Source organism: Harpia harpyja, chromosome 7 (genome assembly GCF_026419915.1).
Source record: "Harpia harpyja isolate bHarHar1 chromosome 7, bHarHar1 primary haplotype, whole genome shotgun sequence".
Taxonomy (NCBI): Eukaryota; Metazoa; Chordata; class Aves; order Accipitriformes; family Accipitridae; genus Harpia; species Harpia harpyja.
In genome coordinates this window covers 3,334,729-3,356,943 of record NC_068946.1, presented here as the reverse complement: position 1 = coordinate 3,356,943, position 22,215 = coordinate 3,334,729, and the positions used below count along the sequence as shown (strand labels likewise).

Here is a 22,215-nt window from a genome sequence, read left to right as displayed (position 1 = left end):
TGCTGTTAAAGTTGACTATATGCAAGATCTAATTAGAGATGTAAAGGGTGTGACTAGGGCTGGATAATCCTACCAATATGAAAAATTAAACTAAAAAGCTCTGGAAATGTAAATAAATTACCAGTATTGCTAACTGAGAGCAGCAAGCTTGGTGAAGTACTCCACTGCCGTGGATTGCAATTCCAATTCTAGTTCTTCCGACACACTTGATGTCCAAGTGTTTATGTAATGTATGCCCAAGTGTTTACAAGCTTCCCAGAGTCCTAAGAAAACTCGTGAATGATGGCAATTATTCTCTGCTTTTAAATTAAGCATGCATAGACCTATGTACAGGGCTGGTGGCTTAGAGAGAGTATTCCTGAAAAGCTTGCGGTGCAGCCTTCTGTGCTCACCATCTTTGCTATGGGAAGCTGAAGAGCAGGGACCAGGCCTGGGTGTGAGATGTGAAACTCTACGGATAGAGCCTGCTAAATAAGAGAAGCTTTGGTTAAATATTTTTGCAGAGAGAGAAAGTGTATGATGTTTCCATTGGCGGATGGCTGGATGGAGTTCTGCATTCACATCACCTGTCTCTTCTTTCTTGACGGAAGAAACAAATGCAACTCTGCAGAGGGAGCCTGTGCCTTCACGGAAGGGTGGAGAGCAGAGAGGATATTTCTGTCTAATAGTACCACTTATTTGCAGGGGAATATTTTTGCTCTCATTGTTCTTTCATCATTGGGTCAGGCATTACAGCACCCAGCTCTAGAACAAAAGTCTCCTATCCCCAAAATAGATGGGAATTGTTTTGATTGCTTTGCATGCATCAAGTCACCTCTTTCTTTATGGACTACTGGAATTGCAACTATTTCCCTAGTCTGACGTGGGAGGAGTATAAGGCTAGCAGGACTTGCAATAAGGAAAGGATAGCTGTCAGACACAGCATTTCCCAGCAGAACCCTTTGCTTCCTTCAGGCTTGTTTATGCAACAGGTTTTCTAATCTAGGACCCCGTGCCCCACCTGCCTTCTTTCAACTGTAAACAGCAACTTGCTGTTGGTAGGATGTCTTTTCCCCTCCCCTCTCATTACTTTTAGATTTCAGCAAGTTTGTCCCACCCTCTCAGATCTCAGTATGGCTCTTCCCAGTAATGAATTCAAGTTGAATAATACAGGCTTGTGTCCCCAATAGGACATCCACATGTTGACTGTCACACGGCATCAGATGCAGTTAGGCTTCTGCCTACATCAGGTGGCCCGTGGTGAAATTGGTCCCTGCCTCTGAGCAGCAAGTTTACCTTCAGCCTGCAGACGGAAGCCTACTGCGCAGTCCTTGGAAATCCCAGCAGCCCTCCTCTACCCTTTTAATTTATAAAATGACTGACCTCAAATGGAGCCTGTGATGGCAAAAAAAGGACGTGTGAGACTCTTGCCAGCTCCTGAGTGTTGGTTTGTGTGGGGAGTGCCAGCCTTGCCCAGGGACAGAGCGTGTGCTGCTCTGCGTGCTTTCCCTCCTGAGCTGGCAAGCGTCTTCATTTGCTCCAGAAGCCTGACTGGCTCTGCTCTTTTGTGCCAGAAAAGCCAGACTCCCATGTGGAAAGACTGTGGGAGATGGTGATATGGGGTAGGGGAAGGTGGTAGCTTGTTGTGTGGTTTTATGCTTGACTCCGGTGATGTCCACTCGCTCGGTGTGGTGTTGGCTTTAATGTGACAGAAGGTAGTACTTTTCTCCAGCATTTGCTGTGTGGGGCAGCATGTTGATTGTCTCATCCTGTCTGCGGCTTGTAGGCACCAAAACCTGCATCCACAAGACATCTACATCTCTAGAACTTGCTGAACATGTGGAAAATGAAGAATCAGTGCCTTGAAGGAGGAACTCAGATCTGACTCACAGCTCACCCCATGCTATGACCTGTGAAAAGGAGAGGCAGGGCATATGGGAGGAGAACAGTTGTAAACCAAGGGCTTTCAGGCGCTGCCATGGAGGCTGGAGAGAAAATCCCCACTCTGATGCTAACCAGCATGGGGGGACAAGTTTCCAAGCGTTACAGGAGCACAGAGTGAGCTAGCCAAGGTCAGCTGGGCTGGAGGAGCCCTGCAGACAGCACAGGGAGTTATTCCCTTTCCTCCCACTCACTCCCCAGCTGCCTTGCTGGGTTTGGACAAAAAGGGTGATTGTTTTTTGTGCTTGAAGCCTTGTTCCTGCTCAGATGTTTTTGCCTTATTACTGAGGGAGGGTGAAAAGCTTCAGATGAAAAGTGCCTACCTTAGTGGCAGTCTAGTTCTAAACCCCAAAACCGAAGGTCAGTTCCTTTCTGGCAGCCTGGACCAAAGAAATGACCTCTACAGCGGGACTCTGGAAATCCCTGTGCCAGACTGGTCCAGTTGTGCTCTTCTGCTGTAGGTGCTGAACCTGTTCCATCCCAGCATGCCAGTTTTCAGACTACACTTATTCTGAAACTAAGCTTCCCTAGTCTCAAAGGCTGCTGGCATGAGGGTAAAAATAAGAAGACTGGTAGCTCTGCTCTCCTGCCCCTCATCAGAGAAGGAGGCCTGCTGAGCTGTCACCTGGGTATTGAGGCTGATGGAAAATCAGCCTCATTCTCTTCTGAATTCCAGGCTGTGAGCAGAGAGCATAGCTTGGCCAGCACTCACGCAGCTGTGCTTGAAGTGGGGTCAGGCAGCCTCTTCTGATAGGAACTTACAAGCCCCACACTGCTTCCCTTTCCTGTTGTGACTGGATGCAGGTCTGATGGGTGCTCAGAGGCCAATTCATCAATGTCTTTGTCTGCTTCCCCCCCCCCCAAGCTAAGAACTCAGCAGAGCCTGGCAAGATTTAGACAAGCCACTAAAAATAGAGCACACCTGAAATGCAGCCGCTTTGCTGATAGGAACAGAAACTATCCTATGCTGCTTTTTTTGCTCTATTCCCAACTTTGAATGGGTTGTAGCACCAGGGCATGAGCTTGTGAGGAGTGGGCTACTGCCCTGATAGCCTCTCCTTATGCAACCACTACTTGCCACTGCTTGAAACACGAGCCAGAGATGGATGGAACAGTGCCATTGTCCAAGTAAGCTGCTATAAGTCATGATAGAGTTAATTCAGACCTTCAAAAAACACACAGCAGTCTGTCAGACCCTGCAGAGCTGCAATGGGTATTAGGCTGTAAAACTGTCTTAACAATTACTGGTGTAATTCAAAGAAATTGGGTACAGGAGCTGAAATAAGCAAAATAGATGACAATCCAGCCTCCTGGGGGAGAGAAGCTGATATCCTTTGGGTTGGTTGTTTCTTTGCTGGCTCCTCCCTTAGACACCCTGCAGACAAGCAAGCCCAGGAAGATTGTCTGAATACACGAGTCTCCTTTGCATTCATGCAGAATGTTTTCTCCACCATGTCTTGCTCTCGTGTGTGTGCCTGCAGGCTGCTCCAAATTGTCTTCTCTCTCGCAGGCTGACGTGTTAAGAGATTACAATTATTGAGAGAGGCCGAGAGTTCTCAAGACTGAGAACTTGCTGTTCAGTGGGAAATTGCAGCTTATTGCGTAGCTGGAAATTCCTCAGGAAACCCAGTTCTAAGGAGGTTTTCTTAAAATTGGCTTTTCCCAATTGTCTGGGCTTTCCTAACAGGATAGAGATAGGGGATAAAAGTCAAGCAATAAGGAAAATCATCCACTCCAAAGAACAGCCTTTGGTTAAAAGTTGACTGCTGCATCCAGACCTCATTTCTACTGCTTAGAAGTAGGTCCAATTTTCAAAGCTACTCTGGTTCCTGGCAAGCAAAGTGAGACTACAGTCTGGGTCCAGCTGGGAAAAATGCAGTAAAATCCTGTCTTGTGAAGAAAATGAAGCAGGAATCTGAAGTCTTAGAGAATTTCTGCTAGAACTCCCAGGTTCTGATTCCGCATGCAAAGCGGAGTCTGAGCCAGTATGCTGGTAAGTCCTCTACAACCAGCCACAAATCCTGTTTGCACTTTAGTCGGTCCTATCCAGTGTGTCCCATTGGCAAGGATGCTGTTTTGGATTTGACCAAAGGGCTGCAGTGCAGCCTGGCTTTGGGAAGGGAACAGATTTCACATTAACATGAAGGGTGCTATATTCTCTAGGGACCACTTACTGAAAATATCAGACCTGGAATGAAAGGCACTTGCAGGGAAAACCCTTTAGTGTTTTCCTCCCTGCTGAAGCCAGGTGTTAAGAGTGCTTTGGAGCTGGGCTTGTAGTGGGATTGGTGTCCACTACAGTGTAATATTCTGGTTAAACTATAGCATGGCTGTTGCTCTCCACCCTGATAGTAGGATGACATTGCACTTTCCTGCCAGACTCTGCAGCTCAGGAGGAAACACAATAACTTCTCCCCCAGGAGTTTGCCCCCTTTTTGTTTGTAAATGCCCATGGTTTCTCAGGGATAAACGTAAGATGTTTCCCCCCTCTTCAGAGCCATTAAGCTCATGTGCCCAGCTAAGTCCAAGGAAGTAGTATGAACTGCATGGAGAAGCTGGTTCAGCAAGGATATAGGAACCTCTGTGGTCTGAATCAGCCACTCTTCTGTAAATCGTCTGTGACTGGGCAGCTCTGAAGCTTAGAACACAAGTTTTCCAGTCCTTGGAAAGAGATTTGGGCCCTAGTCTCTGCTAGGGACTATGATGGTTGCAGTTCTTGGCACTTAGCTCTTTACCTGTAACTTCCACCCACTTAATTATGGCAACATTGTCGTTGCAAAGCATGGATTGAGAACCCAGTTCTTGTAAAGACTCAGGCTCCAAAAGTCAATTGTTTTTGCACATCTGTGTCCTCTAGTATTAATGTTGGGCTTGTGATCACTGCACAGACAGTGTGTATTTTGGGGGACTCTGTGGCTTTTGTACACACAAGGATGGCTGAGCCTGTGTCCTCCCTACTTATTTGGGGGGTAGTGTTCCCTATCCTGCTCTTCTTCCCAGTCCTGGGCTGAGCTGAAAGCACAGGACTGAAGCAGTGAAGCAAAGAGCTCTGTCTGTCAGGTCTCCCTTGGCAGGGAAGTTGATGCATGTGGACAGCCACTAGCATAGTGGGGTGGAGGATGTGTTACGACAACCCAATGGTTATTAACTCAGCCTGCTGCACACAAAAGAGGAGCCTCTGCAGTAACTGGGAGAGACAAGGCCAGAGCTGTTAGCTATTTCTGACCTACCTGACAAAAGGAGAAGTCCAGAGGCCTCTGAATAAGCAATGAGCCACTTACATTGTCTTTTGGTGTTTCTCCTGTTTTACCCCTTCACTACTACATATCTGTGCAGGGTAGCCTACCCTAGCTGTGAGTAGTTACGCTAAGCCAAAGGAATTACAACAGTTCCAGGTAGGAGCAAGGAGAAAATTAAATCTCTGGGCCCCAGGTACCCTGAATTCAGATGGGAAAGTGAGCCTGGACTGTGGCAGACTAGTCAGGCCTGAGTGTTTCAGCTCCGCGTTGCGTTGCTGGCATCCAGCCCTCCTGCTTTTCTCCCCTTTGTATCGGGTTGCTCTTTGACCTGCTCCTGGAACTCTGCAAATGATTTCATTTGTTCCTACAAATTTAAAACACTTTAGAACCCAGAGGCAAGGTGAAAGCAAGAAGCTGGTTGAACTCCATGCAATTTGGTGAGCTTGTAAACAAAACTGGCCCAGCTGCAGTTCAGAAAGTCAGGCTGCTGCACGGCTATGTCATAAACATGTCTGACTCAAAGTGCTGCTGCATACAGAGGTCTGTTTTTCCTAATATCATCGCTTTCAGCCCGTGATGAAACCGTATGTATTGGTTCTTAACAACAGTCAAGTCTGTTTTTTATGGCTGGCTCAAAAATAACAGTGCAAAGCCCCATACCAGTCCATAACTGCAGTTTTTACTTAAATGACTGTAAATGCCTTTACAAATGTGAAAGAAGCAGCAGCTGCTCTTAGCTCTGGGCCAGTTGTCCTGAAGACAATAGGAGCATTATATCATTAAAACATAGTTCCTGTATGCCCGACAGTATAATTATGTGATCTCTTGCCCTGATGTATGGATTACATCAGATGCAGCTAAATTTTGGAACGGTCTACTCACTTAGGGCACACTTTCTCAGGCCTGGGACAATTTTACTGACTGGTGATGGGAGCTGGCTTGCAGATAAGCTGGCCTGATATCAGCAGCTTTGCTCCACAAGCTGCGCTGGGGCAATTTCAACAGGTGGTGGAGTTTACAGGGTCACAACTCTGCATCAGCTCTGAAGCAATGCAGCAGCACCAAGACCTACTGGCTGAAGCTGGCCCTGTCTCTCCCTTCCAGTTGACTCTACTTTGTTCCCTCTGGTTCTTGCTCATATCCACTAAATGTCAACAAACAAAAACAGTGATAAAGGAACAGTGCTTGCTATGCATGTAGCATTTATGACCTGCCTTCTGGGACTGCCTTGCCAATGCTGTCACAAGCCCATTTTCGAGGCAGCTAGAGCACTCAGCATTCTGGTCCTGGACAGAGGAGGGTCAAGTCCACCACTTTCCCACTCCCCCTGGATGCTGGACTTGCCTTGAAGACAGTCTTCTTGCTGAACTACTTCTCTGTTACAGGACCCCAGGTCCTGCTCTTCTTCCCTGACACCTTGGAATCCAACCTCAGCTCCTAAATGCTGTGAAGAAAAGGGTGCACAAGGCATCACCTTCCATTGCTTCAACATCCTATGTAGGCTCTTTATTGCACTTTGCAGTCTCATGATTTGCCCTAGTCTATTGGGTCTGGCTGGAACAGTTAACTTTCTTCACAGCAGCCTGTATGGTGCTGTGTTTTGGATTTGTCACTTAAACAGCATTGATAATGCACCAATGTTTTGGCTATTGCTGAGCTGTGCTTGCACACTGTCGAGGCTTTCTTTTTTCCATTTATGCCCACTACCCCCTCCACTGAGTAGGCTGGGAGTGTGCAAGAAGTTGGGAGGGATGCAGGTGGGACAGGTGGCCTGAAGTGACAACAGGGATATTCCCTAATACATGATGCACTTAGCAATAAAGCAATAAAAGCGGGGACTTCTGGGGTAATAGCATTTGTCTTCCCAAGTAACTTTTCCATGTGTTGAGGCCCTGCTCTTCAGGAAGTGGCTAAACATCTGTTTGCTGATGGGAAGTACTAAGTTCCTTATTTTGCTTTGCTTGTACATGTGGCTTTGCTTCACTCATTAAACTGTCCTTACTTTGACCCATGCGTTTCTTGCTGCTGGTGGATGCTTAGCTGCTGGCTGGGGTCAAACACCGCCCCCCCCCCCCCCCAAGCTATAAAACTTGCTTGCAGTCAAGATGCTCATTTCATCAAGATATTCTTCAGTAGCTTGCTCACATCTTCCAGCACTAACAGCCGCTACATCATCTCACTGAAAAGTGGAAAAAATGGCCCTTTATAAATGAAAAGTCATTTCACTTATAAATGTGCCTCCACTCCCAAAATGCTGTGGTATGACTCAAATGACTGTGTGCTTTTTCAGTCACTCTGTGATGCTCTTTCTAAATGCCATTGCAAAGACCTAGTGGGCTGCTATAGTTGTCTAGAATATTAGCAGAACCAAACCTTAGATGAAAATGTGCACGAGAAAAGTAAAAATGGACCAGACAAATTGGATTCAGTCCCAAGAGAGATGTCAAGTGCACAGCTGGTGCAACCTGGCACTAATAAGCTGCAGTAAGGAGACACTATTTACTGTGAATCTGTCTGGATTCTAACTCTGGCTCTGGCATCCTGCTTGGCAAACTGCTCCCTCCCCACTTAGTTTATCTACCTGATGCTAATTTTCAGGATAAATTGGCAACAGCATTAATTACCATTTCCTTTAGCTCTGATATTATTTCTCTGCAATAACGTTACCCACAGATTCAATGCAGGTTTGAAACCACAAGAGATGGCCGGTATGGAGGCATCGTGTGCTGAGGCTGGTTTGCTCTAGGAACTCCTTTGGGAAGCTGGAGTTCAAAAGAGCTGAAGGCTGTCTTGTGGCCTGTCAGAAGGACTAGGTTCTCTTCCTTTCTGGGCAGATGTCCAGCTTCCACTGCCCCTTGTCTAGTGCTGATACTGTCTGGAATTCCTCAAGGCAGACTTGTGTTGAGAGACCAGGAGATGCCTAGGATGTGGAATTGGAGAGGAACTGAGGCTGTTGGTCCATTCCATCTCAGCTCAGAAGGATCCTGGGGGCTGTAAAGTCACTTTGGTGTCTGAGAGGTGATGCTTTGTGACAAGCTGACTCCTTCAGAGCTCATCCAAGCACACATTTCATAAAATTTCTTCAAACCTGAGGAGCAAATTGTATGCTGCCTGGGAGCCAGAGGCAACTGAAGCCCCTAGCATGAGCAAGCAATTGCTTAGATAACCTCATCCCTCTCTGTGCATTAGACATCTGACATGCTTGTGCCTACCTGTGTGTTATTTCCGTAAATTCTTTCATTTTGAAATAGGCTGCTGCAAATGTATGCGAGAGAAAACTAGGATGCTGTGTCCTGGCACAGCACCATGCTGGAAGGGAAATAGGAAGAGTGCCCATCCATGGCACTGTTTCTGGAGGAGTATTTTCTTATTGCTGGATGTTACCAGGCTATTTTTAAGAGGGTCCTGGTAACTCTGAAGCTAGTTCTTCGATATTAGGATAGGAAGCAGCCTTTCCCAGTATACTGATACTACTCTAATTTGGGCGGCTGCATTCTTCCAGAGTAGATCTGTCCTGCAAATTTTTTCATGTATCCTAAGCTTTAGTTTAATACTGCTGCAAGTAGTTGAAAAGCTACTGCATTTCACCCCAGAAGTGGCTGTATTTTTGTGCTGGGTGACTTTTTAGGATGCTTTGGGATGAAAGAGATCATCTATAAGCTAGCCTTTACTTCACTGTGGAGTCATTCCTAGTCACTGAGCAACTTTTGAGAAAAATAAAACTGGTGAATGCAGGGAGTAAACATGTCTATTTTTGTAGTTTGTCTTCCAAGTCAAACAAAAATAAGAGCTGACTTGAGGCTGGAGACTGCATGACACACTGTTAACTGAGAACTGGCAACACAGGGCCTGATCCTCTCTGCTGTAAGTCCGAATGGCATTTCTGGAGTCGGTGGAGTTCAAGTTCATGCCCTCCAGCCACACAGCCTGTAGCTTTTTAAAAAGTTAACTGTGACATAGCGGGGCAGTCAGGTGAGCCATGCGTGGTCAGTGTTCGGAGGAAAACCTGGAGTCAGCTGTGAATTTTGTCGGTGAGTCAGCTGCTATCTGCATCTTCTGTGTCAGAATGGAGCTGCATATCTCAGCATGAGCTGGCAGCGGTCTTGCCTTCCAGCCCAAGACCCTGGTGCGTGCAGTCAAGTTGGATTACTGGCACCTTGGGTAACTGCCTACCTGCACTGGGCTGCACGAGCCTTCCCTGGAGTTCAAGGGGGAGCTTTTACTCACCGCATTCTTCCAGTGCTGCAGAGCTGCTTTGTTTCCTTTCCAAATGGGGAATTTCCAAATTGCCATATATAGATAGCCCCTCCAAACAAAAACTTTTATGTAGAGCTGAAAAAAGTCTGTGTTCCCAAAAGCCTGTTTGTTCCAGCCGTGGTAATTTGTCTCAGAAAGGGTATTGCATCTTTTCAGAAATTGAGCATTGTTTACATCCCCAGAATGTCACGGCAGCTGCAGCATGCCATCAAAGCCTTCCCACGTGCAGAACGCTGAAGCGTAGCACAGTACTGAGGGTTTGTGCTTTACAATATATGCGTGTACATGTCTGAGTCTCAGTAATATCACAATCAAAATACACTAGATTGGTTGGTGGTGGTTTTCATTTGGGTTTTTTTTGTTTTTTCTTTTCACAATCATAATTGCTCCTGAGCTGTTCCATAACATGGCATGGTAAGAAGATGATCATCCTGAGTGAATTGCGGTCAAGTCAATGACAGGTGGAGAACATAAGCTTAGCAGTGATAGGGAGCTGAGCCTAAGCTGAGATCTGCGGTCAGATTCCGATCACGTTTAAATGGGAGCAAGTCTGGAGTGATACTGCTGGCTTCAGAGTGCAGGATGCAACTAGGAAAAAGAATCAGCATGCACATGCACCAGTCTTACTGGAAACAGGATCTGTCAGTTACAGTAAAGTTTAAAAATAAAACAAAATTGTGTAAGATCTAATTATTTTCCAGGCTGTTTTTTCCTGCTTCCACATATCCCAGCAGGACTTGCAGGGAGATAAAGGCTGAAATCTCTCCAGGCTGCAGGGTGTGAGACCAAATGGCATTCACATTGATAAACTGACAAAAAAGGGAATTAATCTAAGATGAGCAATGCTTCCGTGGAAAGACTTCCTTGGGAAGTGAGTAATAGAAGGAAATCATCTCCATATATGCACCAGCTCTAATCAAGGGGCTCTGAACACGCATCTATGAGCCCTGGGAACCAGACCCATAGCATTTCTAGCCCACTGTCTTTGCAATCATTTTCCCTGAACAGGTCATTGGGCAATGGGGCAGAAGGAGGATAGGACAGGAGCAGATGGGTATCTAGGTTAGTTGATGAGAAGTAGATGGTTTGCAATGGGGCAACACTTGCTTCCTCCAGCCCATCCCTTCCACGTTCTAGCTCCAGAATACAACCAGTGTAAGAATAGCAAGTAGGACATATTCAGTTGTATCCTTGTTCTCTGCTGGTGAATAAGTACTTCACTCAACAGTGGTTTGGAAAGCCTGTTGCCTTCTTGGCTGCCATCTTGGTCAATACATCAGCAACTGAATTGAATGTGGATCTGTGCAACGAGAATCGAAGAATTTGCTCAGATTGGTGACTTAGACCATGGTGTGATTTGCTTTGCTATGTAATTTTTCCCCTGGAAACTTGCTTGCCAAATGAGACTGCAGGCTGACAGCTTCACTGCTAGAGTACCTGCATTTCCTACTGACTTCACTATGAGTGCTGGTAAATAAGCACAACCCTGACAGGGGCAGGCCCAAACCCCACTGCTTCAGAAGAAAAAGTCTGCTCTTGATTTCAAGAGGCAATGATCAAGCCCACTGTGCCTATGGTCAGACATAACTCAGCATAGCCAGACTGATTTCAGTGGGCTGTAACACTAAGAAACTCTTCTCTGTGTGTCAGGGACACCAGCTAGCAACAGTATTTGGTCACCGTAGCTCTTGCACCAGAATGCAGATGCCATCTCTGAGGGGATCTCACAAGTTACATGCTCTTGGAATGAGAGCAGGGGTATCTAATTCTTTTGAGTACCTGGGTAATGATTATTCCAGCCTGCATGAATCACTGGGTGAGGCTGTTATTCATACAGGATTATGCTACATGGGATTGAGGTATTCACACTACCTGATATTGCAAAGCTCCTTTGTGATGCAGCTGGGTACCAAACTGGGATGGGAAACACAAACAAGTGCCCAGGAAGTTTAACTAGCTGACTGAATCCATGGTTTCTCAATTAGATCTGATTTCTTGAGCCTGTTCTGACTTTCCATTTAGTTGATGGGCTTGGATACAACTCTTTTTCCACCCTGCACTGCTCCTTGGCTGCTAACTCCTGTTCGCTTTTTTTACAGTTCCCAGGAGAGAGAAAATCAAATTGGAGGAAATATTGCTCACCAGTTTCAGAAGTCCCACAGGCTTCTAAATATTTGTCCTTTACTACTTTTTAGCTTGTCTTGTTGGTCACTCCCCATGTTAAGGGAGATGATGATCGGTCTCTTCATAATTGGGTGTAACTTTCCAGCTTTTCTCTACTAGTAATGTCTTGGATCTGTCCAGAAGTAGCACATGTTAAAACCTAAAGTGAAAAAAGGGAAAGGGGCTATAGTCACCTCTACCTGATGGGTAGGAGCCAAAAGCAGACACACGGGCAGCAGGAGAGCCATGAGAAGGGAAACTATGTTTGGTCTGTTTTTTGTTCTGGCAAAAGTCTCCTGCACACAGGGGAAATAGAGAGGCTGCATGCCAGCGAAGGCTGGACGTGGGTCTTTGGTATATGCTCTCCGCCAAACCCTTCGGCCCCTCCATCCAGTAAGATATTTGTCACAGGTTTATCTTTAGGCATGTGAGTCCCCTTTGACTGGGAAGTCAGAGACTTGAAAATGTATTTAACGTCACGCTGAAGGGAGATAACCAGTGGGCACGTCGCAGGCTGATGCACCAGCGAATCTCGCTTCTTGCCCTTTTCTCCACGGCTGACACTCCCCACTTCGGCAGTCGTCGCTTCCTGCAGGCTCTGCGTTTCGTGGTGGCTTCTGCACCGGCTCTTCTCCAGGGTAAAGGAGTAAGGCATGACATTTGTTTGTACCTCTCGTGTTTGGCCCCGGGCCGTGGGGCAGCACAGGGGACGGGACCCACGCTGGGTAGCGCTAGGACCTGGGGGAATGCTCAGCCTGCCTCCTCCCAGAAGATTAGCCAATATTCCCAGGGCAGGGCACACTCCCCAGCCTTTCTACTTTTTCTTTCCTCTATATACGTGTTTTTCCTTCTTCTAGTTCATTCCAGAGCAGAGCAGCTTTGGATTTCTCTGAGCTTTTTTTTTTTCTTTTTTTTTCCCCCCTCCTAGCTGGATTGCTGCCAGAGTCTTGCAGGGCCAAAGTTTTATCTATAGGGATATATTTTTCAAACGAGCCCAGCTGCATGCAGACTGCCTGCAATTGAATCCACACTCCTGGGGCAAGTTTAACTCGGGAGAGGAACAGCAGCAGGGGTGCTGTTTGTGCCTCTCCTCCAGCTATTCCTGTCAAGATGGATTTATGACTTTAAAAGGAAGAAGGGGGGGGGAGGAAAATTGCCTACAGGAGCCAGAGCTTACACCACAGCCCAGCAAAACACACATAAAGAAGTAGTCGGATCTCAAGGCATGAGCACCATAGAAGTGATACCCTGGGATCTGGTGGATCCTTGCATGTAATATGACTGATCTTAAGCCTTTCATCTGCCTTCACAGAGCCGAGCTTTTGGATTTAAGGTAGTTTGCCCAGGACCAGACTTTGCTATGTTGGCCAAGGCAGTGCTTTCTCTTGGTCTCTGGCTGCAGTTTGCTGCGGGACAGAACACACCTGAGAGAGGTGAGTACCTGAAAAGGCAAGGCGTTCCGTTACTACTTTCCCCCATTTAATACCTCCTGGTCCTTAGAGCTTCTCATAAAACCTTTTCAGAATAAAAGCTGAAGTTATATTGCTGCTGTAGCTGTGTAGTTATGCTTGTATGTTACTTTGCTGGCATAAGAACAAAACAAAACAAAAAAACCTTTCTAAAATTGCCGTATTAGAAAGAAATTTTATCTTGTTTCCAGTATTGGAAAGGAAACCGTTTCAGAAACTTGCAGAGTTTAGTGCAATCATATGGAAAAAGTCCCGACTCCTCACTGTTACCTATGTACTGAGGCACATCAATTAAGAGAAGTAAAACCAGTGTTTGATACTATACCTGTCTTGCTGGTCTCTTGCTAATCTCTGTAATTCAATCATTTTATTTCCTCTTTAAAATGCTTTCTCTTGGATACTGTTCAGGGAAAATGATTATGGGTCTGTCTTGCAGAACTGACAGCAGGGAAAGGGACGCAGAGGACATGAATGTCTCATTTCTGGTTCCTGCACTGTAGTGCTGGGCAAAAGACTTAGCCCACATCGTGATGACTATGCTGATGCAACTGCTTTTGTTCTGCCTTGGGCTCACAAGTAGAGAAAGGTTCTGTTCTTTGACTGCAGGGCTACTGCTAGCTGCATCTGGTTTTCACTGCACCTGGGAAATGTAATCCAGCGTGAAAGGAGAAGTGAACCTCTTGTCTATCTGGACAGGAGGTCCTCAGACTCAGACAGCAGCCCAGACCGCTGGGGTCTGATTCTGCTTCTGGTACACAGAGCAGACTGGGTCTGTTGCTCAGATCCCCTTACAGGATACTGGATTGTGCCCCTCAGTGGCACGGGCTGGTTCAGGAATGGTACTGCTGCCTCTGGCGTTGTCACAACGCTCCATGTCCACACAGGCAGCAGTTATTCCTATTGTCATGCATTTCTGCTGCCATGGGAGTCTATGTGGCAGTTCCCCAGCTCAGGCTAAAAACAATGCTCAGACCCTTCAGAGTATGTGAAAAAGCAAGGCATGGCTTTTCAGAAGGATTACACCTTGCTCCGGAGGCAAAGCTGTGCGCGTTGTGTTATTGACGTGCTGACTTTGGCTTGCACGCTGCACCCTTAGAGGAAATGAACCTGCTGGTCGGCGAGGTGCCCATTCCCCAGCAGCTTTGATGTGGGGGTCTCCTAGGCTTCTCCCGGGTGCTCCCTAAAGCAACCTTGAGCAAACAGCCAGTCTGGCAGGGCTCCTGGGCATGGGCTGGAGGTGCTATGGTTGTATGCCATGATCACACAATGAGAGGAACTGTTTGAGAAGTAGGGATTCATGTTCATAACTCTGTTTCCTAGACACTTGACTGAATGTGAGTGATTGTGGCTTTATTCTCAGCTGTAGTGGACAAGGTGAGGAAGCTACTGCGTGGCCAGCGGTGCTTCTACACTCTCAGGAATGATTAGCTTTTTCAGGGCAATTGCTATGGACTTAGTTCACCGAGGCACAAAGTCAAGGCAGAGCATCGCATGACCGGTTCGACCACTTTCTTCTTTGGGTCCAGATTCAGATCTCTGTTGCATCAGTGTAAAGTACGACCATTTGATAGTTTGGGCTTTGATAAATGAAACTTGGGTTGTCATTACCCGAGTACTCTGGACTAGCATCAGCAGCAAATGATGGGGAAGTTGCTGTCCCTGTGGGTGCAGCAAGTGAAAAATAAAGACATGGCCCATCCGTACGGACTTTGTAGAGAGCCCTGCACTTCCTGATCTCTGAAGCACAGCTCAGTACCTGGCATAATTCCATGATTCCAAGACTCTCGAGGCTCTAAATAAAACAGCAGAGATAATGAAACTCCTGAAAAGATCATGAGAGATGGCAACCCAGCTTCCTTGTGCCAGAGGAATTTGTCTGAAGGGCCATTTCTCAGCCTACAGCCTGTAATCTGTGGCATGGACGAGCTGGAACCTGCATAGGCAATTTGGGCTTTGTCACACAAGTATATTTTGCTTGGTGGGGCTCAGCTCTTTAAATAGGCAGGTGGTCTAGGCGTCTCCCATGGCACAGGCCTCTCTCTGACATGGTTTTAAGTGTAAAACACCTCCTGGCTGGTGTGGTGGGATACCTCTCTCTTTCTGGGAGAGGCAGTGCCTTTCTCCTCCTGCCTCTCACTGTGATCCCAGGGGACCACAGGGAAGCACAGGCTGTGTTCTTCAGCCTCCAAACCTGGCTCCACTCATAGAACTTTTTTCCTTGCATGGCCAAACAATGAGAAGGGAAGACAAACATGGAATTTCAAACGTAGTTAACCGGATCAGGACATGATCTTTTTTGGCTGTTAGATCCTTTATGCTCTACAAGTTCCAAGTCCCATATAAATCAGGCATGTGGTATGTGTTCAGGTCCCCCCTGAGAGTGCAGGGAACTCATGAAGCGGATGTCTCCTGTCAGCAGCTCAGTGAAAGACAGGGAAGTCTGACCAGCTGGTTTTCTCCGGGAAAAGCCAAGTGTTTATATAGGCAGCACTGTGACTCCGTGGTGACATTTTGCTCCCATATCGATCCCTTCAAAACACTTCTTTGCACAACTGATCTGTGTCTACTGACCACGTATCAGCTAGAAGGTGATAACGGGATACTGCCATGTGTTCTCTGTTGTTCCCTAGACTTAAGTAGAGCACAGGAGCAGCAATGATACAAGGTCTGCAGAGTTATTCCTCAGCTCTTCAGAAGCAAAGGCCTGACAGTTCAGGAGGCAGGGAAGTGCTAATGGATGCCCCTTCTCTCAGAATCCCACTGAAAGTGAGAAATCTTCATCTGGCATCTTGCCAAACAGACGATCTTCTTTTGCTATAAAGCAAGGAAACTGCTTAAAAACAGCAGCCGCTTGCATAACGCAGGGATTTTCTGGTAACAAATCTCCACAGCCCCACCTCTGGCATGGATGGCATGTTTATATTGGATGAAGGACAAAGAACAGGAAGAAAGATGGGGGAATTGAAAACCTAAACCTGAAGGGAAGGACGATGGAGTGTCCAGTCACATTATAAGTGCTGCCACACTCCTGATGTAGTGAGATCCATAAAAAAAAAAAAATCTAGACAAAGGATCCTTTCTGCTGACAAAATCTAAACGGGAGGAATTTGTTTCCATCTTATGCAGGGCTAAGTGTTAGAGGTAACTGTTATGGTATTTGCCTGTATGAAGAATTAGCCTTCTGCTCCACCCACAGACAATCCATTTAGCTCCAAAATATATACCTGCCCACCAGTGTAACTGTTGCTTTTGTTAACCAGTTGTTAACCAGTTGTTAACCAACTGCTATTACCCAATGCTTTCTACCCTCCAGGCAGAACGTTGTGGTGTCAAGCTGTAGCTCTTCCTGCAGAGCCTCCTAACTAACACAGCTATTTCCAGCAACGTATGGTGGGTCAAACCAGTGTTTGAAAGATGTTAACATTGTGCCCAGCTGTCTTGGTGCCCCAGAACTGCAGGGTACAGTCAAGACTGCAATTTGACAGGGGCAGGGCTCTTGAGTCTCCTTTGATGTTCTTCTCTTTTGAGCTGGTGTTCCATGCTGGTTTTCACCCGTGTGTTCCCCCATGCAGGTAGTTCTGACAGTAGTGGGATTTTGCTTGCATCTGCTCCCTCATAGTGAATTCTGAATTCTCTTCCCGGAGTGCTAGTGCATGTGACCTTGTTTCCCACTTGTGGGCAATGTCCTTTAGCCATTGATCCCTGCCCTGCCAGGGTCAGAAGCTTTCATAGCTGTTTGTTGCAACACTTGGGAAACGAGTGACGTTCCTCATACTGGTGAGGAGCAGAGGGGAGAAACAATTATTTCCTCCTGGGAGGTGGCAGTCCTGTTACCAAGATCTCTCACTATGGCTTGCCAGCCAAGTAAGTGGCTTGTACTTCTTCCAGCGGGGGGGAAAGCACAAAGCCGTGGCTATTTGCGTTTGACTTGCTTCATGCAGCCAGAAGCTCTAAACAAAGCCCTTGTTGCTCTGCCCTGCTGGAATGCCGTTAGGAGCCGTAGGGAGCTCTAGGAACCAGTGGCTGGGACCTGTAGGTCACAGGTTCGGCTCTACTGTGTGATGTGGTGATGAAGTTGCATGTTGCTATGGGCAAGCAGGAAAGCTTACTGGACTTCACTTTTATTTTCTGCTCAGCTCTGAATGCCAAGTTGCTGGGTGTGTGTGTCTGCACCACAGGGCTGAGTTGTGCTGGGTCACGCAGAACTGGCTGTAATCCATGTAGATTGCAGGTCCCACTCCTGCCTCCTCCTAGCATCTCTTCCTTAGTCACATCCAAGTAACTTTAATGTTCTCCATTTCTGAAGTCTCCATCTGATTTCTCCTGTTGTTTCAGGAGATCTGGTACGCCTCTGCTACCTCAGCCAGCACCTACTACAGCAGAGTGGTTCCTGTGCTGCCTCAGTCTCTGGAGCAGCACAGTGCCTTGCAGGCAGCATGTTTATTCGCATGTTTACAGACCATGTGTGCAAGCACTCTGGCTTTCTTCCAGTGCACACCTATACTGTAACACACACAATAAGTGTGGTCCTGACTCACATATGTCACTTCTGTCCCCCATCCTGTGGGCATTCCCAGCACAGCTGGCCCTTTCTCCACTGTACCTCCCCCTGACGCTCCTGAGCATACAGACATGAACGCTTTTGCCATGGGACAGACGCAGTTGCACAGGCAGGGATCTGAATGGTACCCAGTGAGGGAGATAAATAGCAGGGTAAAGACTGTCCAAATGAAGACTGGGCAAAGATGATCAGCTCCCCTGTGGCTCAAGCCTGAACCACTTCTCCACCTTCTGTTTTCCCCCTTGAGGCCCTGGTGCTGTACCCTGAATGACTGTGCTCTTGCTGGTTCGTGATCTTTTCTGTGCTCAGGTTATTAGGTTTCACTGGCAGGACGTGTAATAGACACGTTGCACCTACTCTCTCTTCTCCTGCCCTAGTCCTTTCCCTCCTCTTGAATTTGCCATCTCCTGTCTGCCTCTTGGAGTAGTGCCCCAGTGGGGGCTTACCAACCCCCTGCTCATCTCTGCCAGGCTCATTGCTATCTCTGGGCCTGCCTTGACATGGCTTTCTGCAGGGGGAGAACTGTTTGCATGAGTCGTCTCCTTGGAGCAATTAATTTTACAGGAGCCTTTCCATTCAGCTGTCTACTACCTTGTGGTTTTGGCTCCCACACGTGGCTCCAGCACTCAACCACTGTGTGCTGCACCAAGTCCATCTGTGCTCCAGAGCCCACATCATTTGGCCACCCCACATTCCTGATCCCTTCACTGATAGAGAAGCCCAAACGTGCAGGCAGGAATCTCTGGTCTGAGGCTTTTTCTCCCCTCTTGCACCTCAAAAGCTGTCAAAAAGCAGGGGGGTGGTTAAAAGAAGTCCAAATTCATTATTGATATTCCAGCTATTGTAAATCTCCCAAGCTCTAAGAGTGGTAGAAGGAGTCCACTATGTGTTCGTGCTTCCCACACAGGAGTTTAATTGAAATCGTAAGAAAATGAGTCAAATGGAGTGGGACTCCAGGCCACACCCTCAGAAGCATGTTCTTCCTGACATATTACATTCTTCTGCACAAATGTGTCTGTGCAGCCCTTTCCCAGACATCTTGTCCCAGAGCCCCTTTGAGGTGCTGTTCCTAAGACTATCTGGGAAAGGAGGTCAATATGTATTCAGAAGAGCACAAAAACATAGTATTAGCCTAGCTTTTAAAAAGTGATCTAGGGAGGAGTCCCTCCACTCCAGACTTACCTGCCAACAGTGGTATAAATCAGGGAGCTTTCTGCCAGTCTTGTGCGGACCGTAGCCTTTGAACAGAGAGGCAGTCAGTTCTGAGAATCAGCCTGCTCTCTTGGGAGAGCAGAGTGAGCAGTTTTTCTCATCAAGTTTCTTTATCATTTCATTCTTTTCCAAATACAGCTCATTTTTCTTCCAGGCACTGCCATTGTCATAAGATGGGATAAACCTGGAAGTTGTTTTAGGCCCAAAAGTTGCTCCTGACCTTGGGCAGTTGCTCTCAATTTTGCGATCAGCAGTTTGCTTCTTTCTCTGGGACTGCTGCGCGTCAGCCCAGGGCAGCAGCTCTGGATGGCAGAGGTTACTCCCTGGCACGGGGCATGACTGACCTGCTGGCTCAGGCTGGTGAGGAATGTTCCCAGCTTCTGGAACACATCCACCTCCAGCCTGGAGCAGAAAGTACTCAAGATCAGCCTGGTGTTGTGTAATAAGAGGTGTCAGTGCAAGCTGATGTAGCTCAGAGGCATTTTTTCTGCAGCAGTGAGAGCAGGATCCAGGACTTGCGGTTTGTACTTTTAGCTCTACCCTGATTCCTGTGCCTGAGCTCCTGCCTTGTTCCACTGCCCTGGCCTTTCTGTTTATCTGTAATGGGTTAATAACATGTGCCTGGAAAGACTGTCATGAGGTTTCCTAAGTCTGTGCAGTGCTTGCAGATCCTGCCTGAGTGTAGTGTGCAAGTGCTAGGTGTGCTCAGGAGCCAGAGCTCCCATTGCTCCTGCAGTGTCAGGTCTGGGGCATCTCTTCTACCTCGCCTGTGTTGGCTCCCTGCTCTGTTCCAGCCCCCTGTCCTTGTGCAGGACCTAAGTATGAGGAGGTGAGATTAAAGTTCCGGGAAATTACTTCCCTTCACTGCTGCAATGCTGTTTTCTGCTCCCACCTGTTATGCATCTTGACTGAATTTGGACCAGAGGAGTATCAGGCATTCATTCTGCCCTCATTCCTTGAGGAGCTGTTTTTTCTCAGGAGTCAGACACTAGGCTGAATTCAGGCATATTTCATCCTAGTTTTTCAGTCTTTTGGCCTGCCTCTCCTCTCCCATGACTGGCCTTTTTCCTCTGAGAGACACGGGCTCTTGTTCTGGCCATCCAAGTAACTCCTTGAATAGTAGGGATCATGCGTGTGAATGGAAAGGAGGAAAAAAAAGTAAGTATTGCTCTTCCTCACTGTCTTTATCTTTGCAAATGTGTAAAACATGACTTTAAAACAAACCTGGCAACAAAGCCTGGAGACCAGGCAGCCAGTGCAGGCAGGAGAAGCTCCTCTCCCCACTCCTGGAGAGCTCACCACAGCAGCTAGATGAGATGCATCTTCAGCCTTACCTCTGTCGAATGGTGATTGATCTAGGTGAGGTGCAGAACGTGTAAAAGAAGCGAGCTCCAGAAGGCCAGACTTGTCTGTAGCATTGGCCTTTGCCAAGAGCCAGAGGGCAAGCTGCACACAGCAGGGCTGAGATGTGCTGACTCTACTGTGAGTCTCTGTTGTCTGTCTCAGCTGACCGAAGTATGTGGAGTATGGCAGCTGCAATATTTATGTGCTTGGATATTGTGCCACTGTTCGCAGCGATGGACCAAGCATACCACCAGGGCTCAGGGCTGCTGCTGCTGCTGTATCGCTGAGATCCTCCAACTGTTTCTTTGCATGTCTCTCACCCTCTTGGCCAGTGTAAAACCCTGTGGGGTAAGTAAGTGGTGTGTTTGAAGTGTGCTGCTGAGAGGGTCCCGTGGCCGGGCAGATCAGTACTAGGCTGCTGTCCCACAGTGCCTCCAAGAGCTCTTTCCAGCTCAGCTGCAGTGCTTTGGCTTCTTTCCTTGCAGTGACCTTCTTGGACAGGGCCTAGATCAGGCTGAGCAGCTGTGATGTCCCAAAGTGAGACTGAACGCAAAGAAAGCAGTGGGAGACAAATAGTCCAACACGGGTCACAATCCTGCTATTCAGTGGGGTGGTATCGTGAATTTTTTTTCCTCTTGCTCTTTGTGATCCTGTAACCAATTCAGGTTCTTAGACCTCGGAGTACCTAGGAAACAGTTCACAACAGAAACAGCTTTTTTGGCAATGTACTTTAAAACAAAAGGTGCTAAGAGAACTTAGTTTGTGAACAATCATAGGCAGACCTCTGGCTAACACTTCAGTGTTAGCATCTTAAAGTGTTTGCAGAGAACAGTTGTGATCAAAGAGATGAGTCTAAGCAAAGCTAGACGGGGTGCTAGGGAGATGGGGTGAGAAGTTCCTGGACAGTTGACAGCGGGACTGAGAATAAAGCCCAGGAGCCGTCACGCTAGATGCAAATAATAATAAAAAGGGGCAAAGCCTGAGGTCTCTACCCAGCAAAACTCTCACTGAATTCTGAGATTTGGCACAAGATAACCAGGCTTCCCTAGCAGATGCCTGTGCAGGTATGGGTTCACATCATTCCACTAACGCACCTCCCTCTCTCTTCCCCTGCTAGGTCCCCAGCCGTCTACTTCCAATTCAGAGGGGGACCTCCTCTTCTTGCTGGACAGCTCTGGCAGCGTCTCCTACTATGAGTTTTCCAGGGTCAAGGAATTCATGTGGGACCTTGTGCAACCTTTCACCTTTGGCCCCAGAGATGTCCAGACCAGCATCATCCACATCAGCACTACGCCCACCATGGAGTTCCCTTTTGACCGGTACCTGTCCAGTGGGACTCTGCAACAAGCCATCCGGGACACTCAACAGCTCATGGGCGACACTAACACAGGCAAAGCACTCTCTTATGCCAAGGAGAAGTTCTTCAGTGATGAAGCTGGTGCCCGGCCAGATGTGCCCAAGGTACTGGTTTGGGTGACAGATGGTTTCTCCACTGATGACATCTCTGAACCCATGCAGCTCCTGAAGGACATGGGAGTAACAGTCTTCATTGTCAGCACTGGACGGGGAAGTTACCTGGAACTCTCTGCTGCTGCCAGCCAGCCTCCTGAGAAACACCTGTACTTTGTGGATGTTGATGACCTACCCATCATCACAAAGGAGCTTCGAGATGCTATCCTAGGTACGGTGGGGTTGGGTTGTGGTCACTGGGAGTTTGTAACAGGGCTGAATATGAGTTAATGCCTGGCTCTGCCGTGTAGGCAGTGTGAGAATCCCCTAAAACCAATGGTCCTCCTGACACACAGCTGCAGCCCTTGCAAACTGAGGTGCTTTGTCCACAATGCTATAGGACCAAGTATAACCCAAGGCTTTTAGGAGGTCTGGGACAAATATCTGTCTGGGACAAATATCTGTCTGGGACAAATATCTCTATTCCCCTTGGAAGGTCCCATGACTGACTGGGACAAATTCCCTTCTGCAGACCTGTTCAAGAGATAAACTTTTGTTTGTTATGAGTTGTTCAGTTGTTAATGAAGGAAAGAGGCTCAGG

The 22,215-nt window shown here is 47.4% G+C and overlaps 1 protein-coding gene across 4 annotated transcripts in view; it reads left to right on the top strand.

The window, feature by feature from the left end:
• VWA1 (von Willebrand factor A domain containing 1) overlaps positions 1-22,215 on the top strand; it is a 34,373-nt gene that overhangs the window by 1,082 nt on the left and 11,076 nt on the right. The window contains exons 1-3 of one of the 4 annotated variants that reach the window (XM_052792723.1): positions 11,984-12,225; positions 12,892-13,012; positions 21,283-21,846. In XM_052792723.1, the coding sequence (XP_052648683.1) occupies positions 12,097-12,225; positions 12,892-13,012; positions 21,283-21,846 (814 nt within the window). In that variant the 5' untranslated portion in view covers positions 11,984-12,096. Of the gene's footprint in view, positions 1-11,983; positions 12,226-12,891; positions 13,013-21,282; positions 21,847-22,215 lie in introns of those variants that run through there. The other 3 variants (XM_052792724.1, XM_052792726.1, XM_052792725.1) reach the window with 3 other exon arrangements.